The sequence below is a fragment of the Heloderma suspectum genome, chromosome 5 (genome assembly GCF_057233095.1).
Source record: "Heloderma suspectum isolate Gila_16-S chromosome 5, 16-S_ref, whole genome shotgun sequence".
Lineage (NCBI taxonomy): Eukaryota > Metazoa > Chordata > Lepidosauria > Squamata > Helodermatidae > Heloderma > Heloderma suspectum.
Window position 1 is genome coordinate 98,355,344 of NC_139462.1, and position 22,315 is coordinate 98,377,658.

At 46.0% G+C, this 22,315-nt stretch overlaps 1 protein-coding gene across 1 annotated transcript in view; it reads right to left on the bottom strand.

Annotated features, from left to right (window-relative positions):
• Positions 1-22,315, bottom strand: part of LOC146344178 (phospholipid-transporting ATPase VD-like) — a 122,537-nt gene that overhangs the window by 41,952 nt on the left and 58,270 nt on the right. Inside the window, exons 13-19 of the mRNA XM_084859776.1 lie at positions 21,610-21,741; positions 19,015-19,130; positions 18,615-18,867; positions 10,078-10,292; positions 9,105-9,287; positions 5,765-6,452; positions 1,384-1,490 (exon numbers count right to left, since the gene is read on the bottom strand). Of these exons, the coding sequence (XP_084715902.1) occupies positions 1,384-1,490; positions 5,765-6,452; positions 9,105-9,287; positions 10,078-10,292; positions 18,615-18,867; positions 19,015-19,130; positions 21,610-21,741 (1,694 nt within the window). The remainder of the gene's footprint in view (positions 1-1,383; positions 1,491-5,764; positions 6,453-9,104; positions 9,288-10,077; positions 10,293-18,614; positions 18,868-19,014; positions 19,131-21,609; positions 21,742-22,315) is intronic.

Genomic DNA, 22,315 nt, shown 5'->3' on the forward strand with positions numbered 1-22,315 from the left:
GGTGGATGCAACAAACTTGCAAGAAAGTATTCCATTTAACCAGAGTTGAGGTTAATGGAGAGTAGGAAAGGAAAAATATGTCCTTTTTCCTTTCTTCCCAACAGAATCCTTCCCATAGAGGGGAAGATGGGGAGACTTTTAACTTCACAACATACATCTACCTGATCCTAATCCTCACCCCCCAAGGACACTATAAGCCAAGGGTGGGGAACCCTTTTTCTGTCAAGAGATGCATTCTCTTGGGGGTTATCTGTTGGGAGCTGTATGACAGCAGTGAGTGAAGCCAAAGCCAGCGGTGCACAGAGCCAGAGTAGGATCACCCCTTTTCTCTCTCTCCCCAGCTCCCTTGTTGACATTTTTTCTGGAATGCATTGAACACAAGTCCTTGTTGGTTTTCTGATCTCCAAATATGCAATAAATGACTACCTTATGACTACCTTTGTGATGCCCCATTTCACTGAGTTGGGTTTTAGAGAGAATGATAATGATACTGCAAGAATTAGAAGTAGAGTATTTTATATGACGCAACAGTTATGACTCTTATCAAGGGGCTGGTTACAGAACTATACAGCGCAACATACATTAATCAGGATCGGGATAGCAAAATTCTGGGGAAAGTTCAGGCAATGTTACCTATTATCCTCCATTGCCACCTATTGAAAGCCTAAAACAACAGGGCAACTTGCTCTTCTTTGCTTAAAAAAACAACAAAATACCTCTTCAAACTATCAGTTATGTTCCTGGTGTGAAAATATAGCTAAAGATACTTCCTAAGACCTCTGCTTCCACATATGGGAGTCCCAATATATACATAGAACTCAGTGTGTGTGCAATTTGCCCATTCACTTCAGTGAAGGGGGCAGCTCCATTTGACCATCCCTTTGTATGGGCAGAACTTGCCCTTTCTTTGAGATGAATGGGGAAGCTCAGTTGCGATGGAATATCAAGTGGTCGAAGACGGTGGCTCTGACTTTGTCTTTAAATAGTACCCCATGCTTTCAACTGCGGTTTGAACACAGATCACAACCAGGTACATTTGAATATTCCATGGCTGCTGATCAGTGTTGTGACCCTCACTTTTTACTAAACCAGAAATCTCACTTGATCAGGCTGAGGTTCCCAGGACCTTTTAGAGGCAGAGGTAAGGAACACACCAACACTGAAACGTTTTAAAACTTCATTCCCAAAGGCAGCAGGTGGGGTGGGATGCTGCCCAAATCCTGGTAGGAAATGCAGTAGAAATCTGTCCATGACAGTGTCTCAGGGCTATAGCCTAAATTTGGAAAAATACGCATAGTATTTTTAATACGCATAGTCTAATACGCATAGTATCTTACTCTGCTGAGTAGATTGTGTTCTCAATTATCTACAATTTATTATTACCTTCATAGCTATACAGAGAGTGCGTAGTCCTTTTGTAGCATACTCATCTAAGTGCATCTGAGTTCTTTCCTTAATTCTTTTCCTTTGCAGGTCTACCTTTTTAGTACCTGAGTTTAAATAAATATGTATTTATCTGTAAAATACTAAACACGTGGTTCATCTTTGTAGAAAGATATTTGTAAAAAGGTTATGGGTTGGATCCAGAGGCAGACCAGCAGAAAAATGCTGACAGTGGTGCTCTTCTGCAAACTGCGGTGCAACAGCTAGCAGAACACTTGGCACAACACCGTCTTAAGGCTTTTCCGCACTGAGGCTTTTTGTCCTGTGCTTTTACTGGGGCTTCTACTTCCGGACTCTTTGCAGGATTAAGATCAGCCCTTTACATGAACTTCCCTCCCCGCCCCTTTTCCCCATTTATCTGCAAGATCTATGTTTCATTATACAGCCACTAGCACCACGTCCTCTTTTCATATGCAACCATATAGCACCACGTCCTCTTTTCATATGCAAATTCAGGCTGATTGGAACCAGGCTGATTAAGCCAGGAAAATGCTTCGAAAACACTAGAGAGGTGCTGGAGGTTGACTACATCATGTAAAGGTAGGGCTGTACGAAAGTCACTTACCTGATCCCGAATGTTGATTCATGGTGGGGGGGAGGCACTCTGTCCCTCCCCCCCCCCGAAATTCTGGCCGGGGGGGAGGCGCCCCATCCCTCCCGCTGTGAATCCCAGCTGGCCAGGAATGCAAATGGCGGCGGCTGTCATTTATGTAGCCTATCACGGTGTTTTTTAAAAATCTAGCCATGATAGGCTACGTAAATCTTTACGTAGCCTATCACGTTTTGTTTTGTTGTTGTTTTACTTGGAAATGGCAATGGCGGCAGCCGGTCGGAAGACCAGCCACCGGAGCCGCCGCCGCACCACTGCCGAACCGCCGCCGGAGCCACCGCCACTGCCAGGGACATTCGCACAAGGTAAGTCCCATCCTGGGGGGGGGCGGGGGGCAGACTGTTTCTCCACCAATTTCGGGGGGCCGAATGCGCTGGCATTCGGCCTCCCCGAGATTCGTGGAGAAATTCTCTGACATCCCTATTAAAGGACCCACAAACTTATGTGAGTAACCAAACTCCATCTCAGGATAAAAGCCCTGTGTGGAGAAGCCCTTAGCTTAAGCACACAACTTTGAGACATTGTGCAAACTTGTGCTAACAGAAGTGAAACACTGGATGTCATGAAAGGTAAGCAGATTCAGAGATACAATGGATGCAACACCAGAAACTAATGCTTTTACAGATTTTGGAAGTGGTTGCTACATCAATGTGCCTCACAATGAATGATGCATTTACCTTACACCAGAAGTTATAGGAGTCTTCGTGATGTGGAGTCAGTAATAAAGCACCACCAGCTGTGGTGTTACATGGGGGTAGGAATACACCCAGGCTTTGTAACAGTGCAACAAATTCAGGTGTGAATCTACACCAGTGCAGCTTTACTAGCAAGGCCTTGCACAAGTGTCATATTGGTGAAGAACACTGTATAGGCAGGATGGAGGAGTGGCAGCCCTAAATGCCTAAGCACTATGGGTTTTTTTGTGTGTTTTATAAGTTGTTGCAAACCAGCCTGTTAAAATCTAATGGAAGGGCAGTGCAGAACTGTTTTAAATAAAGAAAATTAAAGCAACACTCTGATCATGACAAATGGGTATTGATTCAAAGACTCCACTGACACCCACAGTTCATGAATTACAAAGAAAAAGATAAGGACCATCACATAGGTTTCCACATCTGTAAATTGATATCCTATCCACATCTATTTTCAAATCAGCCTTTAAGGTGGCCATGTGTGGCGAGTGACAATTGCTCCAAGCAGGCAGCAAAGGTTTTAGTAAATGGAAAAGAAGTTTGTCCTTGTCCAGCTGTTGATATTCCACAGACAACTACTATAGATACATATAGCCAGGGATGCTAGTAACTTCTGTAGACTTATTTGCAAGGCTGGTTCCAATGTTCATGTTCTCAAGTTCCCGGAAATACCATGCCCACTGTTTTCTAGTGATGGAGTAATTGCACCTTCAGGAGGAAAGCAGAGGTGTAACATTTCTTGGGGAAGTGACACAGCTCAGTAGGAGAGGCCATCTTTTGTAGGTGGAAGGTCCCAAGTTCAACCCCTGGCATTTCCAGGTAGGGCTGGAAAAGTCCTGCCTAAATCCCAGACAGCTGCTGCCGGTCAGTGTCAACAGTACTGGGCTAGATGGACCTATGGACTAAGTATGAAACAGCTTCCTATGTTCTTATGTTCTCTATGGCAGGAGCAGGGAACCCTTTTTGGAGGGCTGTGGACTGCCTTGTTACGAAGCCTGAATAACAAGACAAAGTGGGCTGCTTTGGAGCAAAAGCCTCATGATACAAGGTGGGTCAGAGCAGTACTGAGGTGCCCTGGGGTGAAGCCCCCCCCCCACGAAGCGCTTCCTCTGCCTCTTATATTCGGAGCTCTACTTAATGCCTGAACAGTCCAGACAGGCTGTCTTCAAAATGTAGCAACTTCTCAATGCTCATGTGGAAGGGCAGGAGGAGGAGGAGGCGGGAGGGCGAGTGCAGGAGGAGGAGGGAGTGTGGAAGAAGGGGGTATATATACTTCAGCAAAAGACTGAGTTCGGTTATTGCGCTAGCTGTGTCTTTGGAAGAGAGGGCTGGTGTGGGAGCCGCCGTCATTTGCGTCCCTGTATTTTGCCGTGATAGTCTACGTAAATATTTACGTAGCCTATCACGGCAAAAAAACCCCAAAACAGCCAACGCAAATGGCGACTACGGGGGCCGCCATTTGTGTTCCCTTTTTTTTTTGGCCGTGATAGGCTACTTAAATATTTACGTAGCCTATTACGGCAAAAGAGATGGGCACAAATGGTGGCCACTACGCGATTTGCGCCTCTCTCTTTTGCTGTAATAGGCTTCGTAAATATTTATGTAGGCTATCATGGCAAAAAAAAAAGGGAACGCAAATGGCGGCCGCCATAGCCGCTGCCATTTCTGTTTCCTTTTTTTTGCCATGATAGGCTACGTAAATACTTACGCAGCCTATCATGGCTTCTGCAGGGACGCAAATGGAATCCCTGCGTTAGCCATGATAGGCTACATAAGTATTTACGTAGTCTATCACGGCTATAATGAAGAAGTGAATGGCGGCTGCAGACGCGGCCAACATTCGCAAAGCAGCACGAACGGCAGCAGGTAGGTGCCCCGTTTCGTGCGGCTTTCACGGGGTGGGGGGCAGGGGGGCTTTGTTCTGCCACAGATTTCGGGGGGCCAAATGCACTGGCATTTGGCTTCACCGAGATCTGTTGCGGAATTCTCTGACATCCCTAAAGAATTCTCAAACTGGAGAACCCCATCAAAATATAAAACAAAATTTTAAAACATCAAAAACATCAAGGAATGGAATAAGAACCAAATCAGCACCTTTTCTCACCCAGCAGGAATAGTACTAAAACTCAGCAAACGTAAATGTCTTTCCCATGAGAGAACGGATGCTTCCCTTGGTGAAAACCTTCTGACAGCACGCTTAAATGGGTCAAATGAGTACAGCCTGTATCAGGTTTCACCAACGGTGGGCCTGAACTGAAAGTGCTCTTTCTGTTGTGGCAGCAATTTTAGTTACTACATTTTAAAGCAGGGATGGGAACCATATTGGCTCCGGGGGCCAGATTCCCCAGCCCCTCCCCCACCTGGGCCGGATGAGACCCTGACATCATCGGGTCCGCAGCCGGAGCGACAGCCGAAGTTCTTCCAGCGGGTGCTTCGGCTGTGGAACTGGCTTGTCCCTCGACTTGCCTGTGGGATGGGAAGGCGAAGGACAAGCGAAGTACACTTGGCCAGCGCTCACAGCACCTCCTCCAAGCTCCGCCCGACTGCGTAGTGGGCATTGCTCCTGCTTCCCGTTCCCCACATGGGCGATAAGGAACAGGTGTGTAGCGCCCCGGCTAGCACTTGTAGCAACTGCTGCCAGCATCGCCTGAGGCTGTAGCACTTGGCTCGGTGCCCCCCATCTCAACTGGGGGGGGCGGGGGAGTGGCATGCTTAGTAGGGGTTGGAGATAAGATCCACCCCTTCCCCAGATCCTTGGTAGCCTCTAGTACAGGAAGTGGGGCCAGGAGATGGGAGCGTGTAGATGGAGGCCAAACTCTCACAGGCTGGATTAGGCCTGCAGGCCAGGAATTCCCCATCCCAGAATTAAAGGATTATTGGAATTTATGTGGAAAATGGCTGTTTCTCATATTACTTACATCATTAACCAGACATTAATCAATGTTTAAAAATCTGAGTTAGGCAAAAGGCTTTGTAGTGTCACTTTGTAAAGTAAAAAAAAAAAAGGTCTCATCCATACCTGCTGGTTTGGTCTTCAGTAAATCCATAATGACAGAATCTGCCCCTTTTGTGTAGGCCACGATCTGGTTTAAAATTGGGTGCTTAACCACTACAGACATTCGTTTTCGCGTGGAGTCAAAAGGCAAGATGTGTAACAACGGAAATGTTTGTGTTCCCAAAGGACCCAGTTCTACTGTCACCTTTTCAGGATTCCTAGCCTTTAAAATGCATTGGTAAGCCCTGGCGGCATGGACTAGTGCTGCTTCATCAGGACTCTCTGCCTCGTAAGGCAGTTCAGGTGGCGTTGATGGTTCAGTGGATAAAACATCTTTAGTGCTATCAAGTGAACTTAAGGGTCCACTGGACAATCCATCTTTAGTGCTATCAAGTGAACTTAAGGGTCCACTGGACAATCCATCTTTAGTGCTATCAAGTGAACTTAAGAGCTCCATTTCTTCATGGTGAGGTACTATGGTGATTGGTGGGCCTTCAGAAGACACATTATTTTCACTAGACAGAGATGATGGAAACTTGACATGAAAAACAGACAACTTCGGTCGTTTCTTCAGGCTCTCAGAATGTGCTTCACCTGAGCTTGTGGCTTGAATAGACATGGGGCTAATTTTTCGGGATGATAACTTCTGTAACATATGTCTAAAATCAACCACGGGTAAAACAGGCATTCTGACTACTGAAGACCACCGCCTCTGTAAAACAGTAATTCATCACTAATTAGCCATCCAAATAGCACAATCCACAGTCTCTGCCCAGAAGAGGAACACAGATGCACTCTATTTACCCTTTTGTCTTAAGGGGAGGGGGGAAATAAAGATAAATCAAAGAGTACCTCTGAACTACATGCCTGCTCTTTCAGGGGGAGTGAAACCCCACTCTGAATAGGCTGCACACCCATTTCCAGGACTTGAGAACCACCTACCCACAGTGCCTCTGTCTCATCAGAATTCACCTTCAGTTTATTGCTCCTCATCCAGTCTAGTATAAAATCCACATTCTAGTTTACCACCTCCACAGGCTCACCTGACTCAGAGAGAAACAGGCCTTGGAGCCATCAGCATACCGATGACACTTCATTCCAAACTAGGGATGGCAGAGAATTCCGCCACGGATCTCATTGAGGCCGAATGCCAGTGCATTCGGCCCCCCGAAATCTGTGGCGGAATGGCCTGCCCCCCCGCCCCCCCCGTGGATAGCTATTTGCGTTCCCCCTTATTTTCGCCGTCTTAGTCTACGTAAATATTTACGTAGACTAAGACGGGCCAAAATAAGGAACGCAAATGGCGGTGGCCGTATCCGCCGCCATTTGCGTACGCGTGGTTTTTTTTTAAAAAAGTCAGCCATGATAGGCTTCATAAAGATTTACGTAGCCTATCACGTTGGGTTTTTTTTTTTTAACCTAGCCATGATAGGCTGCGTAAATCTTTACGTAGCCTATCACGTCTTTTTTTTTTTTAACACTGGAAATGGCGGCGGTGGCAGCCGGTCGGTAAATCAGCCGCCACAGCCGCCGCTGCCGGAGCCGCTGCCGGAGCTGCTACTGCAGCCGCCACTGCCCGGAAGATCTTTTTTTTTTAAAGTCAGACGTGATAGGCTATGTAAAGATTTACATCCGTAGCCGCCGCCATTTGCGTACGCGCGTTTGTTTGTTTTTTTAATCCAGATGTGATAGGCTACGTAAGTCTTTACGTAGCCTATCACGGCTGACTACAGGGACGCAAATGGCGGCGGCTACGACCGCCGCCATTTGCGTCCCTGCTAGCCAGTGGTCGGATGTCCAGCTGCTGGCGGAGCCTGCCGGTGGCTCTGCGGAATCCCTGCGGAGCAGAGCCGGCCGGCTAGGATTCTGGGGGGGAGGCGCTCTGCGCCTCCCCCCCCGGCGAGAATTTCAGGGGGAGGGACGGAGCGCCTCCCCCCCCAGCAGAACCTGGCAGAGCCAGGTAAGGGGAGTTTCGTATATCCCTATTCCAAACCCTCTGATGACCTCACCCAACAGCTTCATATAGATGTTACAGAGCATGGGGGATAAGATGGAAACTTGTGGGATGCACAGCACAAGTGCCATAGAGATATGTAGAAGCCCCCCATTACTACTTTCTGAAGTTCACCCTGCAGCTAGGAGCAGAGCCACTATATCACAACATCCCCTACCTCCAACCTGCAGAGCTGATCCAGTAAGACACCCTGGCTGATGGTATCAAAAGCAGCTGAGAGATCAAGGAGAGGAGAATCAACAGGACCTCATTCCTCTTGTCTCCCTCCTAAAAAAACATTATCCATCAGAGCAACCAAGGCTGTTTTGGTGCCATACCTGGGCTTGAATTCATATTGAAATAGATCCAGATAATCCATTTCATCCAGAAGTGCCTGGAGTTGAGCTGCGTCCATCCTCTTGAGTGCATTGTCCAAACAGGGGCAACTGGGCAATAGTTGTTACAATTTTCTGGGTCCACAGAAGGTTTCTTCAGAGTGGCCACACAACCATTTACTTCAAGGTGGATAGGACCACTCCCTCTTGCATGAGCCAGAATGGGCAAGGATCAAACCAACAGGTGTTTGGCCAAACCCCGCCAAACACTTAGTTCACATTATATGAGAATGATCCCATATAACAAGACCAAATGGAGTTCTGGACAGCTCCACAGAAACTGTTTCAGTAACAGCATCAAGTTCAGAGTGAATAGGAATTATTCTGTCCTCAAAGAGGCTTGCAAACTTAGCAGGCCTCCAACATTTCTACCATAATCTACCAAGGTCTTGTTTCATTAATCTTTTTATCACCTAGAAAAATAGTGCCATACAGCTACCCAACGATGTGATCATGGCCATCACTGACACAGAGTAGGTCCAATAATGTGCTCTTCTTGTGTTCAGTCAGTTACTGGGAGAGTTGCATGATCTACATTTTGTCCTGCTTGTTTCATAGCCCACAGCTCCTTGGTAAACTGGGGGCTGACCAGGCTCCACAGTTCCAGAGGGTAGTCCTTCATGCGCAGGCCATTCAGTTAAAAAAAAACCCACTCCATCAACTAATTTAGACTTCATTCTAATTTAGACTTCTCCCCCGTAAACCTCCCTCTCTAAAAGAAATGGAAAGTTTCCATGTCAAGTTTTACTCTTTGCCTGACTTTTACTGTGCATTAGGTAGAAACTCATGGTACCATGCAGTTCCACCAAAATCATGGTTTCTTTCCCCAGGCAAGCATGACAAGCCAATGGAGGAGAAACCTCATCTATCAGTGACAGCTTGTATTTTCTCATTGCAAACAAGAGTACAAGGCACCAAAAAGAGGTTTTATGCTGCAGCAGACTGAAGTGTGCTACAGAACGTCTCGGGTACTTACCTTTAGACGCGGTTGACCAGGAGCTGAAACAACAACTGTGTTGCAAATTGCTAGGGCAGTGAAGAATTCATTGATGTATACTAGCTCTGGCATAGGCTCTGCCGAGTCAAACAGTGTATAATTTTCCAAAGAGATCCGATTAAATTTTGTTACAAGTCGCATGTCTGGCACAACATCAGTCTCCTGTTGGCCAAGCCAAAATAAGGACAGTCAGATTCTTCCACTGTCATGGCATCTTGTTAAGAAAGACCTTTTTGATCAGTCACACTGATTGGACCATGTCCCTGGGAAGTTCAGGTGTTCAGAGCATAGACAGAGGCTGAGGGTGAATGGCTGGAGCCGCTGACAACATTGTTCTTTGTGGCAGCAGGTTTACTTAGGACAATCTTGCAAACAGCCACCATCCTGGTCACCTGTGCCAGGCCAGAACTGCCTGAAGGTGAGAGGAGTGGGGGAACTCAGGCCTGGAGGCCAAACTCAGCCCTCCTGAAGACCCAGTCTGGCGCTCTGGGCTCCCGCGGAGTCCACATCCCCTTCCCCTGGCCTCACTCCTTCCCCCTGACTGCTGATCATTTGGTGGTTCCCTGGCTTCTGTGCAGTTTTTTCCCCATTCTAAATGGCTGAAATGCTCCTCCTAAGGCTTTGTTACTGGCAGTAAGAGTGTGAAGCTAGAATATGCCGGCATTTTGGCCCCACCCCTCTTGCCTTTGACCCCACCCCCTCTGCCTTCAGCCCTGCCCACCACCGGAGTGCAGCCCTCTCCGAGAGCTTCTCTGAAATTGGATTCGGCCCCCGGGCCAAAAGAGATTCCCCACCCCTGCTGTACGAGCAGGCAGCTAACTGTTACAAAATTTGGGTGTAACACTTCTCTCTCTCAAAGCATAAATAGCAAACAAAGATATGTATGGGCACGTGAGCTAACAGCTTTAGTAGACTTAGGTGCAAGGCTGACTTAGATACGAGGAACACTTACAATTGGGCTACTGAAAGCCAGTTGTCTCAAGGCTGGTATGCCCACGGTACTGGTGCTGTGTAACACGCGGCTCAAAGACTTGTTCATCAGAAATGCACTTGATTTGCGACTAAAAAACCTTGATCTGGACAGAGGTGGCAAAGAGGAATGTGAAGGATAAGACTGTGTCTCATCCTCGTCCTCATCCTCGTCTAGATATGCTTCTAGCCTCTTAGCTAGGAGAGAAGGCGGGGGGAGGGGGTAGAGAGAAAAGACCACAGTTGTATAAGGTAGGAGAATGAATCCATTTGCTATCTAATCTTCTCCAAGAATCTACAAGGAACTCAGACTACATGTGTATAAAAACTTCCATGCTAAGACCAAGGAGTTTGTACTATATTTTAAAATGCCAATCGTTTATTTAGCTAAAAAAAACATGTCTGGCTTTATGGTCCAGCAGCAAAGTAGGAAGCAAGTGAGTAGACAGAAAGATACTGAGGACCAGGCTAAGCTTATCAGTATGTGCCTAACACACAGATATGCTTTTATGAGTGGAGTTGAAAAGCCCACGAGGGAGGGCATGCAAAGCAGCAGAAGAGGCCATAAGTTTAGTATTGTCGGAGCAGTTCCCCTGTCCCCCCCAAAAAGAGAGTTAAAGAAAAACAATGGAATAATACTGGTACAACATGGTAAATCCTATGGAGAATGGATTTGTACAACTCTGCAGTCTTCCAAAGTGGTTGTAGAGGGGATTCATGGCTTGTGCCATCCATGCTTGTGCCATCACTTCCTACTAGTATTACTGATTCTGGTTGATTTGCTCTGACAATGTATTGAAAATTGAAAAGAGTTATCTGGCCCACTATGTTCCATGATTTCAAACAATTTCTTACAGGGTTGATTAGATTTAAATCATCATTTAAACCATGATTTGAATCACTTCTCTGAAGGATTCAATTTTAATTATTTAAATCACAGTTTAAACCACTAGTGAGAAAGATTCTACTTAATCAGCATTTTTTTTTAGAAGTACATTATTGTTTAATATAACCTTAATACATATTCAGAGATGTAGGTTTCATTAGAGGGTAGGTACACAGTGGAGGATACATGCAGCAGAAGTTTCTTTCAGGAGTCAGGACTGCATGAATACGTTGTTTGCTTTTGGTTTCACTTTCTATTCCCCCCCCCCATCCCTTGCATTTATATCCAGACTCCTCCTGCTTGTTCAGATCTACGCCATCTCCCCAAATTCTCTATTCAATGACCTTCTCTATTTTTGCACTTAGAGAGAGAGAGAGGCAAGGTCAAGGGGAGGGGGGAGGGGGGGAGGGAGCAAGAGAGAGAGAACATGCACTTCTGTACACCACCTGCAGTGCAGAATAGGACTGATCAGGTTATCTCCCATCCCCATAAACTGCTGTTAACATATTCATAGAATATAATGAGAAGTTGTATCATTAGTATTCATAATGATATCTTTGACCTAGGCTATTTTTTACTAATTGTTTTGAGAAAATGTCAAAATCCAATGTGAATTTTACAATCCCTTTCCCCCCTATTTTTTTTAAACTTCATTGATTTTTGTCAACCCTGATTTCTAAATACAACCACCAGAGGGTATCACCAGCTTCATAACTCAGATGTCCCAGATATAAAAGCGACTGTTTATATGGCAGTCATGTATATTTGAAAGAATCATACTTCACTGCCATGGATTCAGTTTGTAATTCTGTGTAGAATTAGGTCTTGTTGCTTGAACGGGCAAACTTCTGCAGTGATCACTGGGGAAGCTTGATTGAACTATAAACCATGTCCTGTAGAGATGCAAATGTTCATTTTTGACCTGATATTATCCTTCATTAGAAGAAAATTATATAACTTTTACTGAATGGATGGGAGTGTGATGTGTATGATTTCAATTTCTTTTCTAGAGCAATACAACAATGGAACCAATTACCTAGCGAGGTAGTGGGCTCTCCCACACTAGAGGCATTCAAGATGAAACTGGACAGCCATCTGTCAGGGATGCTTTGACTTAGATTCCTGCATTGAGCAGGGGGCTGGACTTGATGGTATTATAGGCCCCTTCCAACCCTACTATTCTATGATTCTATTCTTTCATCCTATTCAGAATTGTATGCATTTGCTTAGACTGCACAGGAACACACAATAAAGTGGTATGTACCCAGGAGAAGCTAAAGCAAGGCCCACATCAAAAGGTACATTCCCTGTTTTTGTGAAGTTTGTGTTAGCAGTTCCAACATTTCTATCTCTTTCTAGTGCATCTGTTTATACAGATTATGAGTGATACCTGTTGAATAGAGGTGGGGGATTGTAAGTGAGAGGTGCTATGGGTGCCACCACAGGAAACCTCAAGAGACCGGTGATACTACTTCAATGTGAAGGACAGGATCCAAAGAGGCTTGAGTGCGCAAAGCGGGAGGCTTTTTTTTCTTTTTTTCTCTAGGCACCTCCCCCCCCCCCCAACCCACAGAGGGAATTTTGGTAAACAAGAAGTTGCAGCGGGAAGGTTGACACTTCCTGTATCTGTGTGTGGTGGTCCTGAACTGGGACCCATGGGCTTCCTTGTGAGTAAAACCAAAATAGAGTCAGCCACACATTTTGTATTTCACACAAAGCGCAGTTTGACTCTTAGTTGCTTCACGTTACAGCAACCAAAGGGCAAAACCTGATTTGGCCACTACACCATGGAGAAAAAGACAGGGGGGGGGGGGGCGGGGCTGCTGCTTTTAGACCAAATGTCCTTAGTATCTGTTACTTGCTGCCAGCTGCCTAAGCAATCAAGGGCTGAGCTTCAGAAGCGGTTTATTTATTGAAAGCAATTTTGCTCCAGTGGAACAACTGTCAAGGTTCCCAGAGTGGCTTACATTTGATCAGTAAGAATAATAATGTATCATTAAGGCAAGAAAAACAGGTTATTTAAAGAGTTGGTGTTTCTCTACTTTTTCTTCACAGTAAGTAACTGTAAATAAATAACTATAAATAGTTTCCCCACCTTCTCATAGCAAACAACTAAGTTTTCCAGGGACCCCCCCTCAAAAAAACAGTTATGAAGGTAGAAAGCCAGCAGTGGGGAGGGGGCTATCCAGTGCATTGCACTGAATGCCACATGTGCAACTATTTACCTGCTAGACAGAAGTCGTGCGTGTGTGCTCAGTGTAATGAGCTCCTGGCTCTCAGGGAACAAGTGTGTTCCCTTGAGGCCAAGGTTGCTGACCTGGAGAAGCTAAGAGAGGCAGAGAGGTTGGTGGCTGAGACCTTCAGGGACCCATTAGCTGTGGCCCACTCCCAGGGTGACAACTCCTCTGCTGTCAGGGGGAATGCTGGTCTCAGTTAAGGAGGGCATCATTCTGAGGAAGAGGAAAATGATCCCTTAGAAGGGACCCATTCCTCAGAAGATGAACAAATATCCTCTTGTGCTGAGAATGTGCCTCCGGGGGGAGTGGGGCTTGTGGTACGGGGGAGATTTGATCATTAGACATAGGGGTGTAAGAACTCACCCTAGTTTGGGTTCTCCAGGCACACGCTGAAGCAGTGCCCCTGCTTGCATCCCCCCAAACCTGTGCTCGAGCCACCCACAAGTTCGGTGCATTCCCCAGTACTCACCGTGAACCCATTCGGTGAGAGCCGCCATTTTCGCGCCTTTGATTTCTGCGTAAAACAGGAAGTTAAAAAAATGTGCATATTCAAATATGCGCAGTTTGGAGTTGGGAAAGCTAAATTAGCACAATATTAGAGGTATAATCCCTCTAATATTGCACATATTTAGCTTTCCCAGCTCCAAACTGTGCATATTTGAATATGTGCATTTTTTTAACTTCCTGTTTTATGCAGAAATCAAAGGTGCGAAAATGGCGGTGCTCACCAAATGGGTTCGCGGTGAGTACTGGGGAGCGCGAGTGGGCACGAGTGGGGGGTGAACAAGGACAGCGTCTCAGCGGGCGCAGTTCGGGGGTCGCAGGTGGGGGTTGCTCGATGAATTCCCCAACCTGGAACTGCACTCACAACATCCCTAATTAGACACATAGACAGTTGGGTTTGTGATGAGCATGTAGACCGCATGGTGAATTGCCTGACTGGTGCAAAGGTTGCGGATATCATGTGTCAACTAGACAGCCTAGTTCATAGTGATGGGGTGGAGTCAGTGGTCGTGGTCCATGCTGGTACCAACAATGTGGGGAAATGTAGTAATGAGGTCCTGGAAGTGAAATTTAGGTTGCTAGGTAGGAGGTTGAAATCCAAGACCACCAAGGTGGCTTTCTCAGAAATGCTACCTGTTCCACACACAGGGCCAGCTAGACAAGTGAAGCTGAGGAGTCTCAATGTGTGGATGAGATGGTGGTGCCAGGAGGAGGGGTTCAGATTTGTTAGGCACTGGGGAATGTTTTGGGACAAGCTGGGCCTGTACAAGAGGGATGGGCTCCACTTGAACCAAAATGAAACCAGACTGCTGGTGCTAAACATAAAAAGGGTGGCAGAGCAGCTTTTAATCTAAACCTTGGGCAAAAGCCGACAGGAGCTGGGAAGCATCAGGTTCAGGTTAAATCTCCCCAAAGGGATGAAGATGAAAATGTTTTTGATTGCCCAAATGTAGAAGGGGAGGAAATAGGCCAGGAACACATGGTAGAACATAATAGCCAATCAAAGGAGCCAACGTACCATAGCAAAAGATGCACACGCCAGAGTCATCTGGGGAAGGATACCATGTATAGGTGTTTCTATGCAAATGCTAGAAGCCTCCGCACCAAAATGGGAGAGTTGGAGCACTTGATTTTAAAGGAAAACCTGGATATAGTGGGCATTACAGAAACCTGGTGGAGGAGAGAGAACCAGTGGGATACGGTCATCCCTGGATATAAACTCTATAGTAAGGACAGGGAAGGGCGTACTGCGGGAGGTGTTGCCCTGTACGTAGGGATGTATGAAAGTCACTTACTTTTTCGCAGGTGTGATTCGCGGTGGGGGGGAGGTGCTCCGTCCCTCCCCCCGGAATCCTCCCTGGCTGGCTCTGTTCCGCGGTGGCTCCACAGAGCCACCGGCCAGGGCCATCCACAGCCAGAGTTCCGGCCGTGGCCAGGCTGCTGCGGACGCAAATGGTGGCTGCCGTAGCAGCCGCCATTTGCATCCTGACAGGCTGCCGTGATAGGCTACGTAAGTATTTACATAGCCTATCATGGTAAAGGCAGCCACGCAAATGGCAACCATTTGCGTGGCTGCCTTTACCATGATAGGCTACATAAATACTTACGTAGCCTATCACAGAAAGAGCAGGGGCACAAACGGCATAGCAGCCATCGTTTGCGTCCCTGCTCTTTGCCGTGATAGGCTATGTAAATACTTACGTAGCCTATCACGGCAGCTTGGCAGGACACAAATGGCAGCTGAAAGACCAGCCACCGCCACTGGAGCTGCCGCCGCCACCGCAGGTAAGTTTCGTTCCGGGGGGAATTCCGCGGGGTGGCGGGGGGTGGGAGGCTGTTCCGCCATGGATTTTGGGGGGCTGAATGCCAATGCATTCGGCCTCACTGAAATTTGTGGCGGAATTCTCTGCCATCCCTACCTGTACGTCAAAGAGGGCATAGTGTTGTGCAGACTAGAACACCTAAAAGGGATAGGTTCTTCCACAGAAGCTCTGTGGGTGACAATACCAGGCTCTAAAACTAATGTAGTGGTAGGAACATGCTATCGTCCCCCAGACCAGAATGTTCAGAGTGACCTTGAGATGGAAACCCAAATCAGGGAGGCCTCCAAACAAGGAAGTGTAATAATGGGCGACTTCAATTACCCCCACATTTGGATAAATGCATGTTCCAGCCATGAAGAAGAAGATAAATTTCTAGATGCTCTAAATTATTGTGCCCTAGAATAGTTGGTCATGGAACTGACCAGAGGGGAGGCGACCTTGGATTAATCCTAAGTGGTGTCGCCCAGGACCTAGTACGAGATGTAAATGTTGTTGAACCACTTGGAAACAGTGATCACAGTGCTATCAGATTTAAGATATATTTAAATGGAAAATTGCCGAGGAGGTCCAGAACAATCACATTTGACTTCAAAAGAGGAAACTTCTCTAAAATGAGGGAACTGGTGAAACGGAAGCTAAAAGGGGGAGTCAAAAGGATTAAATCCCTTCAAAATGCTTGGAGATTACTCAAAACCACAATAATAGAAGCCCAGCTAAAATGTATACCACAGGTTAAGGTAGCGCCAAGTCCAAGAGGTCGCCAGCATGGTAAACGAGCAGTGTTAAGGGAGCTATTAGAGAAAAGAGAGCTTCTTTCAGAAAATGGAAGTCTTGCCCAAGTGAGGAAAACAAAAGGTAGCACAAGCTTGCACAAAGACGATGCAAGCAGACAATAAGGGATGCAAAAAACCATTTTTAAGAGCATATCGCTAACAACATCAAGGCCAACAATAAAGAATTCTTTAAATATATCAGAAGCAGAAAACCAGCTAGGGAGGCAGTTGGATCATTGGATGACAATAGAGTTAAAGGAGTACTGAAGGAGGACAAGGAGATTGCAGAGAAGCTGAATGAATTCTTTTCATCCGTCTTCACTGCAGAAGACGTAGAACAGATACCTGTGCCTGAACTGATGTCTTCACGAAGGGAGTCTGAGGAACTGAGGGAAACAGTAGTGACAAAAGATGAAGTTCTCAACTTTATTGATAAACTGAAAGCAAATAAATCACTGGGCCCAGATGGTATCCATCCTAGAGTTCTCAAAGAACTCAAATATGAAATTGATGATCTTCTAGCCAAAGTATGCAAAATGTCCCTAAGATCAGCCTCTATACCAGAGGACTGTTAGATGGCCAATGTAACCCCAATTTTCAAAAAGGAATTCAGGGGGGATCTGGGAAATTACAGGCCAGTTAGCTTAATTTCTTTTCCGGGTAAATTGGTTGAAGACATTATTAACGATAAATTAGTATGCATATAGAAGGACAAGCCCTGCTGAAAAAGAATCAACACAGCTTCCACAAAGATAAGTCCTGTCTCACTCTCTACCTTTTAGAGTTCTTTGAGAGTGTCAATAAACATGTAGATGGGGTGATCCAGGAGACATTGGACATCCAAAAGGCTTTTGACAAAGACCCACAGCAAAGACTCCTGAGAAAACTTAATAGTCATGGAATAAGAGGACAGGTCCCGTTATGGATCAGTAACTGGTTAAAGAACAGAAAGCAGAGAGTAGAAATAAATGGTAAATTCTCCCAATGGAGGGAAGTAAATAGCTGGGTCCCACAGGGATCTGTATTAGGACCAATGCTTTTCAACCTGTTCATAAATGATCTGGAATTAGGAGTGAGCAGTGAAGTGGCCAAGTTTGTGGATGACACCAAATTATTTAGGGTGGTTGAAACAGAAAGGGATTGTGAAGAGCTCCAAAAGGATCATCTAAATGGCAAATGTGGTTCAATGTAAGCAAGTGTAAAGTGATGCATGTTGGGGCAAAAAATCCCAACTTCAAATATAGCCTGATTGGATCTGAGCTAGCAGTGACTGACCAGGAAAGAGATCTTGGGGTTGTGGTGGACATCTCAGTGAAGATGTCAACCCAGTGTGCAGCTGCTGTAAAAAAAAGCAAACTCCATGTTAGGCATAATTAGAAAATGTTAGGCATCATTAGAAAACGGATTGAGAATGAAACTGCCAATGTCATACTGCCCCTATACAAATCTATGGTGCAACCACACTTGGAATACTGTGTACCGTTCTGGTCACTACACCTAAAAAAAGATATTGTAGAGCTGGAAAAGGTGCAGAAAAGGGCAACTAAAATGATCAAGGGGCTGGAGCATCTCCCCTATGAGAGAAGGTTACAACAGCTGGGATTGTTTAGCCTGGAAAAAAGGAGGGTAAGGGGAGACATGATAGAGGTCTACAACATTCTGCATGGTGTGGAGAATGTGGATAGGGAGACATTTTTCTCCCTCTCTCAAAATACTAGAACCCCAGGTCATCCCATGAAGCTGATTAGTGGGAGATTCAGGACAGATAAGAGGAAGTACTTCTTCACACAGCACATAGTTAAACTATGGAATTCGCTACCACAGGAAGTAGTGATGGCCACCATTTCAGATGGTCTTAAAAGGGGGTTAGACAAATTCCTGGAGGAAAAGGCTATCACTGGCTACTAGTCTACCTTCAGTACCAGAGGCAGTGAGCCTATGTACACCAGTTGCTGGGGAACATGGGCAGGAGAGTGCTGTTGCGCTCATGTCCTGCTTGTGGGTTCCTGGTCGACAGCTGGTTGGTCACTGTGTGAACAGAATGCTGGAGTAGATGGACCCTGGGTCTGATCCAGCATGGCTCTTCTTATGTTCTTCGTCTCCTACTGACAGGGCAATTGGTTTTAATAACCTCTGTGAGGGGGGGAAGGCCCCAATCCCAGCAGGTGAATGGGAGGCGATGGAGAAGGCAATGATGGCTGTCCGCCTCATTAGGTCAAGGATGAGGCTGCTAGTTAAACTTTCCAGCTCTTGCCACCACACTCAAGCACCAATTTGTCACTCTGCCTCAGCCTTACCGTTCTCTTCATGGCCGTATTCCCGTCCCGCAATGCTGCATCGCCGAAAAACCATTTTATTCTCAGTGAGGGTTCCAGTCTTATCAGAGAAAATATACTGTATCTGCCCAAGGTTTTCAGCAATATTAAGTGATCCACACTGAATCCTGGTGTCTGTGGCTTCATCATACAAATCAATGTCATTCTGGATAAAATAGATGTGGCCCAATTTGACAAATTCAATAGAAACATAAAGAGAAATCGGGATCAAGACCTGTCAAACCAAAAAAGGAGAAATGAATTCAGTATGGGTTGCTCATGAGGCCAGAAAAGGTCTAGAACACTTTTAACAAATTCAGGTTATTCCAGCTTTACAATGATATACATTAAGTAGCATAGCCTGAGCAAGCTGTGAAATTACCTGTAACAAAATAATCATTGTCCAAAACTTTAAAAAGCCTCCCCAGGTTGGAGAAATTTGTTTTCCGCTACTGTAGAAAGGTGGATCTGAATGGCTGCTTAACCAAAATCCATGACCTTTAAAAAGAAAACACAGAAACATTTAGCAAAGGAGGACTACAAATGCCATTGTCGCTTAATGCAATGATAGCAGTAAGCCAAGTATCAAACAGCTTCTAAACTACCCTGGCTTTATGGGTTTTTAAAAATCATCTGAAGACTAAACTGTAATTTAAGCTATGGCTATAAGTCCTAAGTAGACTTTTGTTGTTCAGTCGTTCAGTCGTGTCCAACTCTTCGTGACCCCATGGACCATAACACGCCAGGCCTTCCTGTCCTGCGCTCTCTCCCGGAGCGTGCTCAAGTTCATATTCATTGCATAGGTGATGCTATCTAGCCATCTCATCCTCTGCCGTCCCCTTCTCCTTTTGCCTTCAGTCTTTCCCAGCATCAGGGTCTTTTCCAGAGAGTTTTCTCTTTGCATTAGGTGGACAAAATATTTGAGCTTCAGCTTCAGTATCTGTCCTTCCAATGAGCAGTCAGGGTTGATTTCCTTTAGGATGGACTGATTGGACCTCCTTGCAGTCCAGGGCACTCGTAAGAGTCTTCTCCAGCACCACAGTTCGAAAGCATCAATTCTTCGGCGCTCAGCCTTCCTTATAGTCCAGCTCTCACAGCCATACATTACTACTGGGAAAGCCATAGCTTTGATTAGATGGACCTTTGTCGGCAAGGTGATGTCTCTGCTTCTTACTATGCTGTCTAGGTTTGCCATAGCTTTCCTCCCAAGGAGCAAGCGTCTTTTAATTTCATGGCTACAGTCACCGTCTGTGGTGATCTTGGAGCCCCGTCTGTGGTGATCTTACAAGTCCCCTGGACTGCAAGGAGGGCAAATCAGTCAATCCTAAAGGAAATCAACCCTGACTGCTCATTAGGACAGATACTGAAACTGAAGCTCAAATATTTTGGCCACCTAATGCGAAGAGAAAAGTCACTGGAAAAGACCCTGATGCTGGGAAAGATTGAAGGCAAAAGGAGAAGGGGACGGCAGAGGATGAGATGGCTAGATAGCATCACCATCACCGATGCAATGAATATGAACTTGAGCACACTCTGGGAGAGAGCGGAGGATAGGAAGGCCTGGTATGCTATGGTCCATGGGGTCACGAAGAGTCGGACACGACTTAACGACTGAACAACAACAACAATACTGATACAGCTATATGGAGCAATCTCTCTCATTAATACCCATGGGTTAAAATCATATTGGATTTAGGAATATAAGAAGCTGCTTTATACCAGGTCAGACAATATTGACCATCTAGCTCAAGGGTGAGCAAATTGTGGCCCTCCAGATGTTGCTGGACTGCAACTCCCATCACCCCCATGCAACATAGCCAATGGTGAGAGATGCTGGGAGTTGTGGCCTAACAACATCTGGAAGCCCACAAGTTGCTCACCCCTGATCTAACCTATTGCTGTCGACTCTGTCTGGCAACAGCTCCCCAGGGTCTCAGGGGTCTTTCGCATCATCTGCTACCCCATCATTTAGCTAGAGATGGCAGGGATCGATTCTGGAATGAAACACGTGCTCTCCCACTGAGATACAGTGGCAAATGAAATCAGCCATTGGTTCACCATGTTAACCAAACATCTAAACATGTTGTTTTGTAAGGGAGCTCTCTGTAAATAGAACTCAAACAGAAACCATTTAGGCAGCAATCCTGTACACACTTACCTGGAAGTAAATCCCACTGAATTCAGACAGGCTTACTTCAGAGTAAACGTGCATAGGATTGTGCTGTAAGGCCTTCAAAACAACCAACAAGGAAGGGTTGATAGCTACTTAAAGAGAATCACAAGGGAGAGTAGTGAGAGAAAGGATATAGCAGATAAAGACCGATGATTCTGCATGTTGTTGCAGAAGGCTTAATGGACATCATTAATAATACTTAGATTTCAAAATATGCACCCACTCTCCAAAGAAATCGAGGCATATTTACATAAAATACAATAAGAAGTAACATAAAAATCAAAGATGTAACTGCTTCTTCATTCAATGCATGAATGCGAATAGGAAAGACCTGTATGGTATTCCAAAGATCAATAAATCAGGACTGGGGCACGCTACGTTAGGCAAGGAGTGCCAACATGTGGGCTTTGGGGCCAAAAATCTTCTGGCTTAACTATGCAGGAACTTGAAGGATCACTGAGGGAGGATGAGGACATATTTGTGAGAAAACTACTAAAGTGAAACTAAGCTGCTGTGTCTTGAGGAGATTCGTGGGAACTTTGCTCCTGACAGTCCAGACAAGTTGCAAGGCCCAGGTCAGGGCTAGTCATCTGGATGCAAGCAGTGAGGAGTCCAGTCTGTACCTGAACAAAAGGCTGCTACAGAAGAGCCAGCAGCTGTATCGTGCTGCAGATAGGCAGTTGTGATGGACCACCCCCACCCCCCCAAAGCTCCATCTCAAAATCCTGAAAAGAGAGAGACCCAATCAACCCTAGGAAGAGAGAATATCCTACTTTGTTGATTGGATCTTAACTCTTAACTTACCCACTGCTGCTATAAAGCACATCACAACTAGAAGCAGAACACACCAGATGATATCGCCGTTCACCCTCTTCTCTAGTTTACTTCGCTTGTAACGAGACCCGGAGTTGTTTAACATTGCTTTGGTTTCATGACCTTTAGGCATAGAAAGCACAGTGGATCTTTTACTGCCATTGAAAGACTTAGGGCGCAATCCTGTGGCCGCTAGTCAGTGGCTAGACGGCCATACGATAGGTCAGTTCCTGGAAAACCAACCCCCACCCCCTCCTGCACCGCCTCATAGGCAGTGCGGATTGGCCCTGTACTCCGTGATTGTAAGAGCAGCGCGGAGAGGTCAAAACGGGGTATTCCCGGGGGCAGGCCGGGGTGGGGAAGTCAGAAATCCAGGACGACACATCGTATGTGTCATCCGGCCACTGCTCCCCACGCTCTGAGGTTGTGCGGCTAGACAGCCAAAATCCACTGTCTAGCCACGAAAGCAGGGCTGGGGGAGCGAGGAGGAGATCCGCTCCTCACCTCTCCTCCTGCCCTGCACTCGGTAGGCGGTCGCCCCTGGGTCGGAGGCGACCGTCAATCTTGATAGGATTGCTCCCTTAAATAAATATCCCACAAAGGCTAAGAACAGTAAAACATTTGATAACGCTTATACAAAATATTATGATTTTGTGCTATTTGTGCCTGGGACCCTAGATGCTTGCCAGATAAAAAT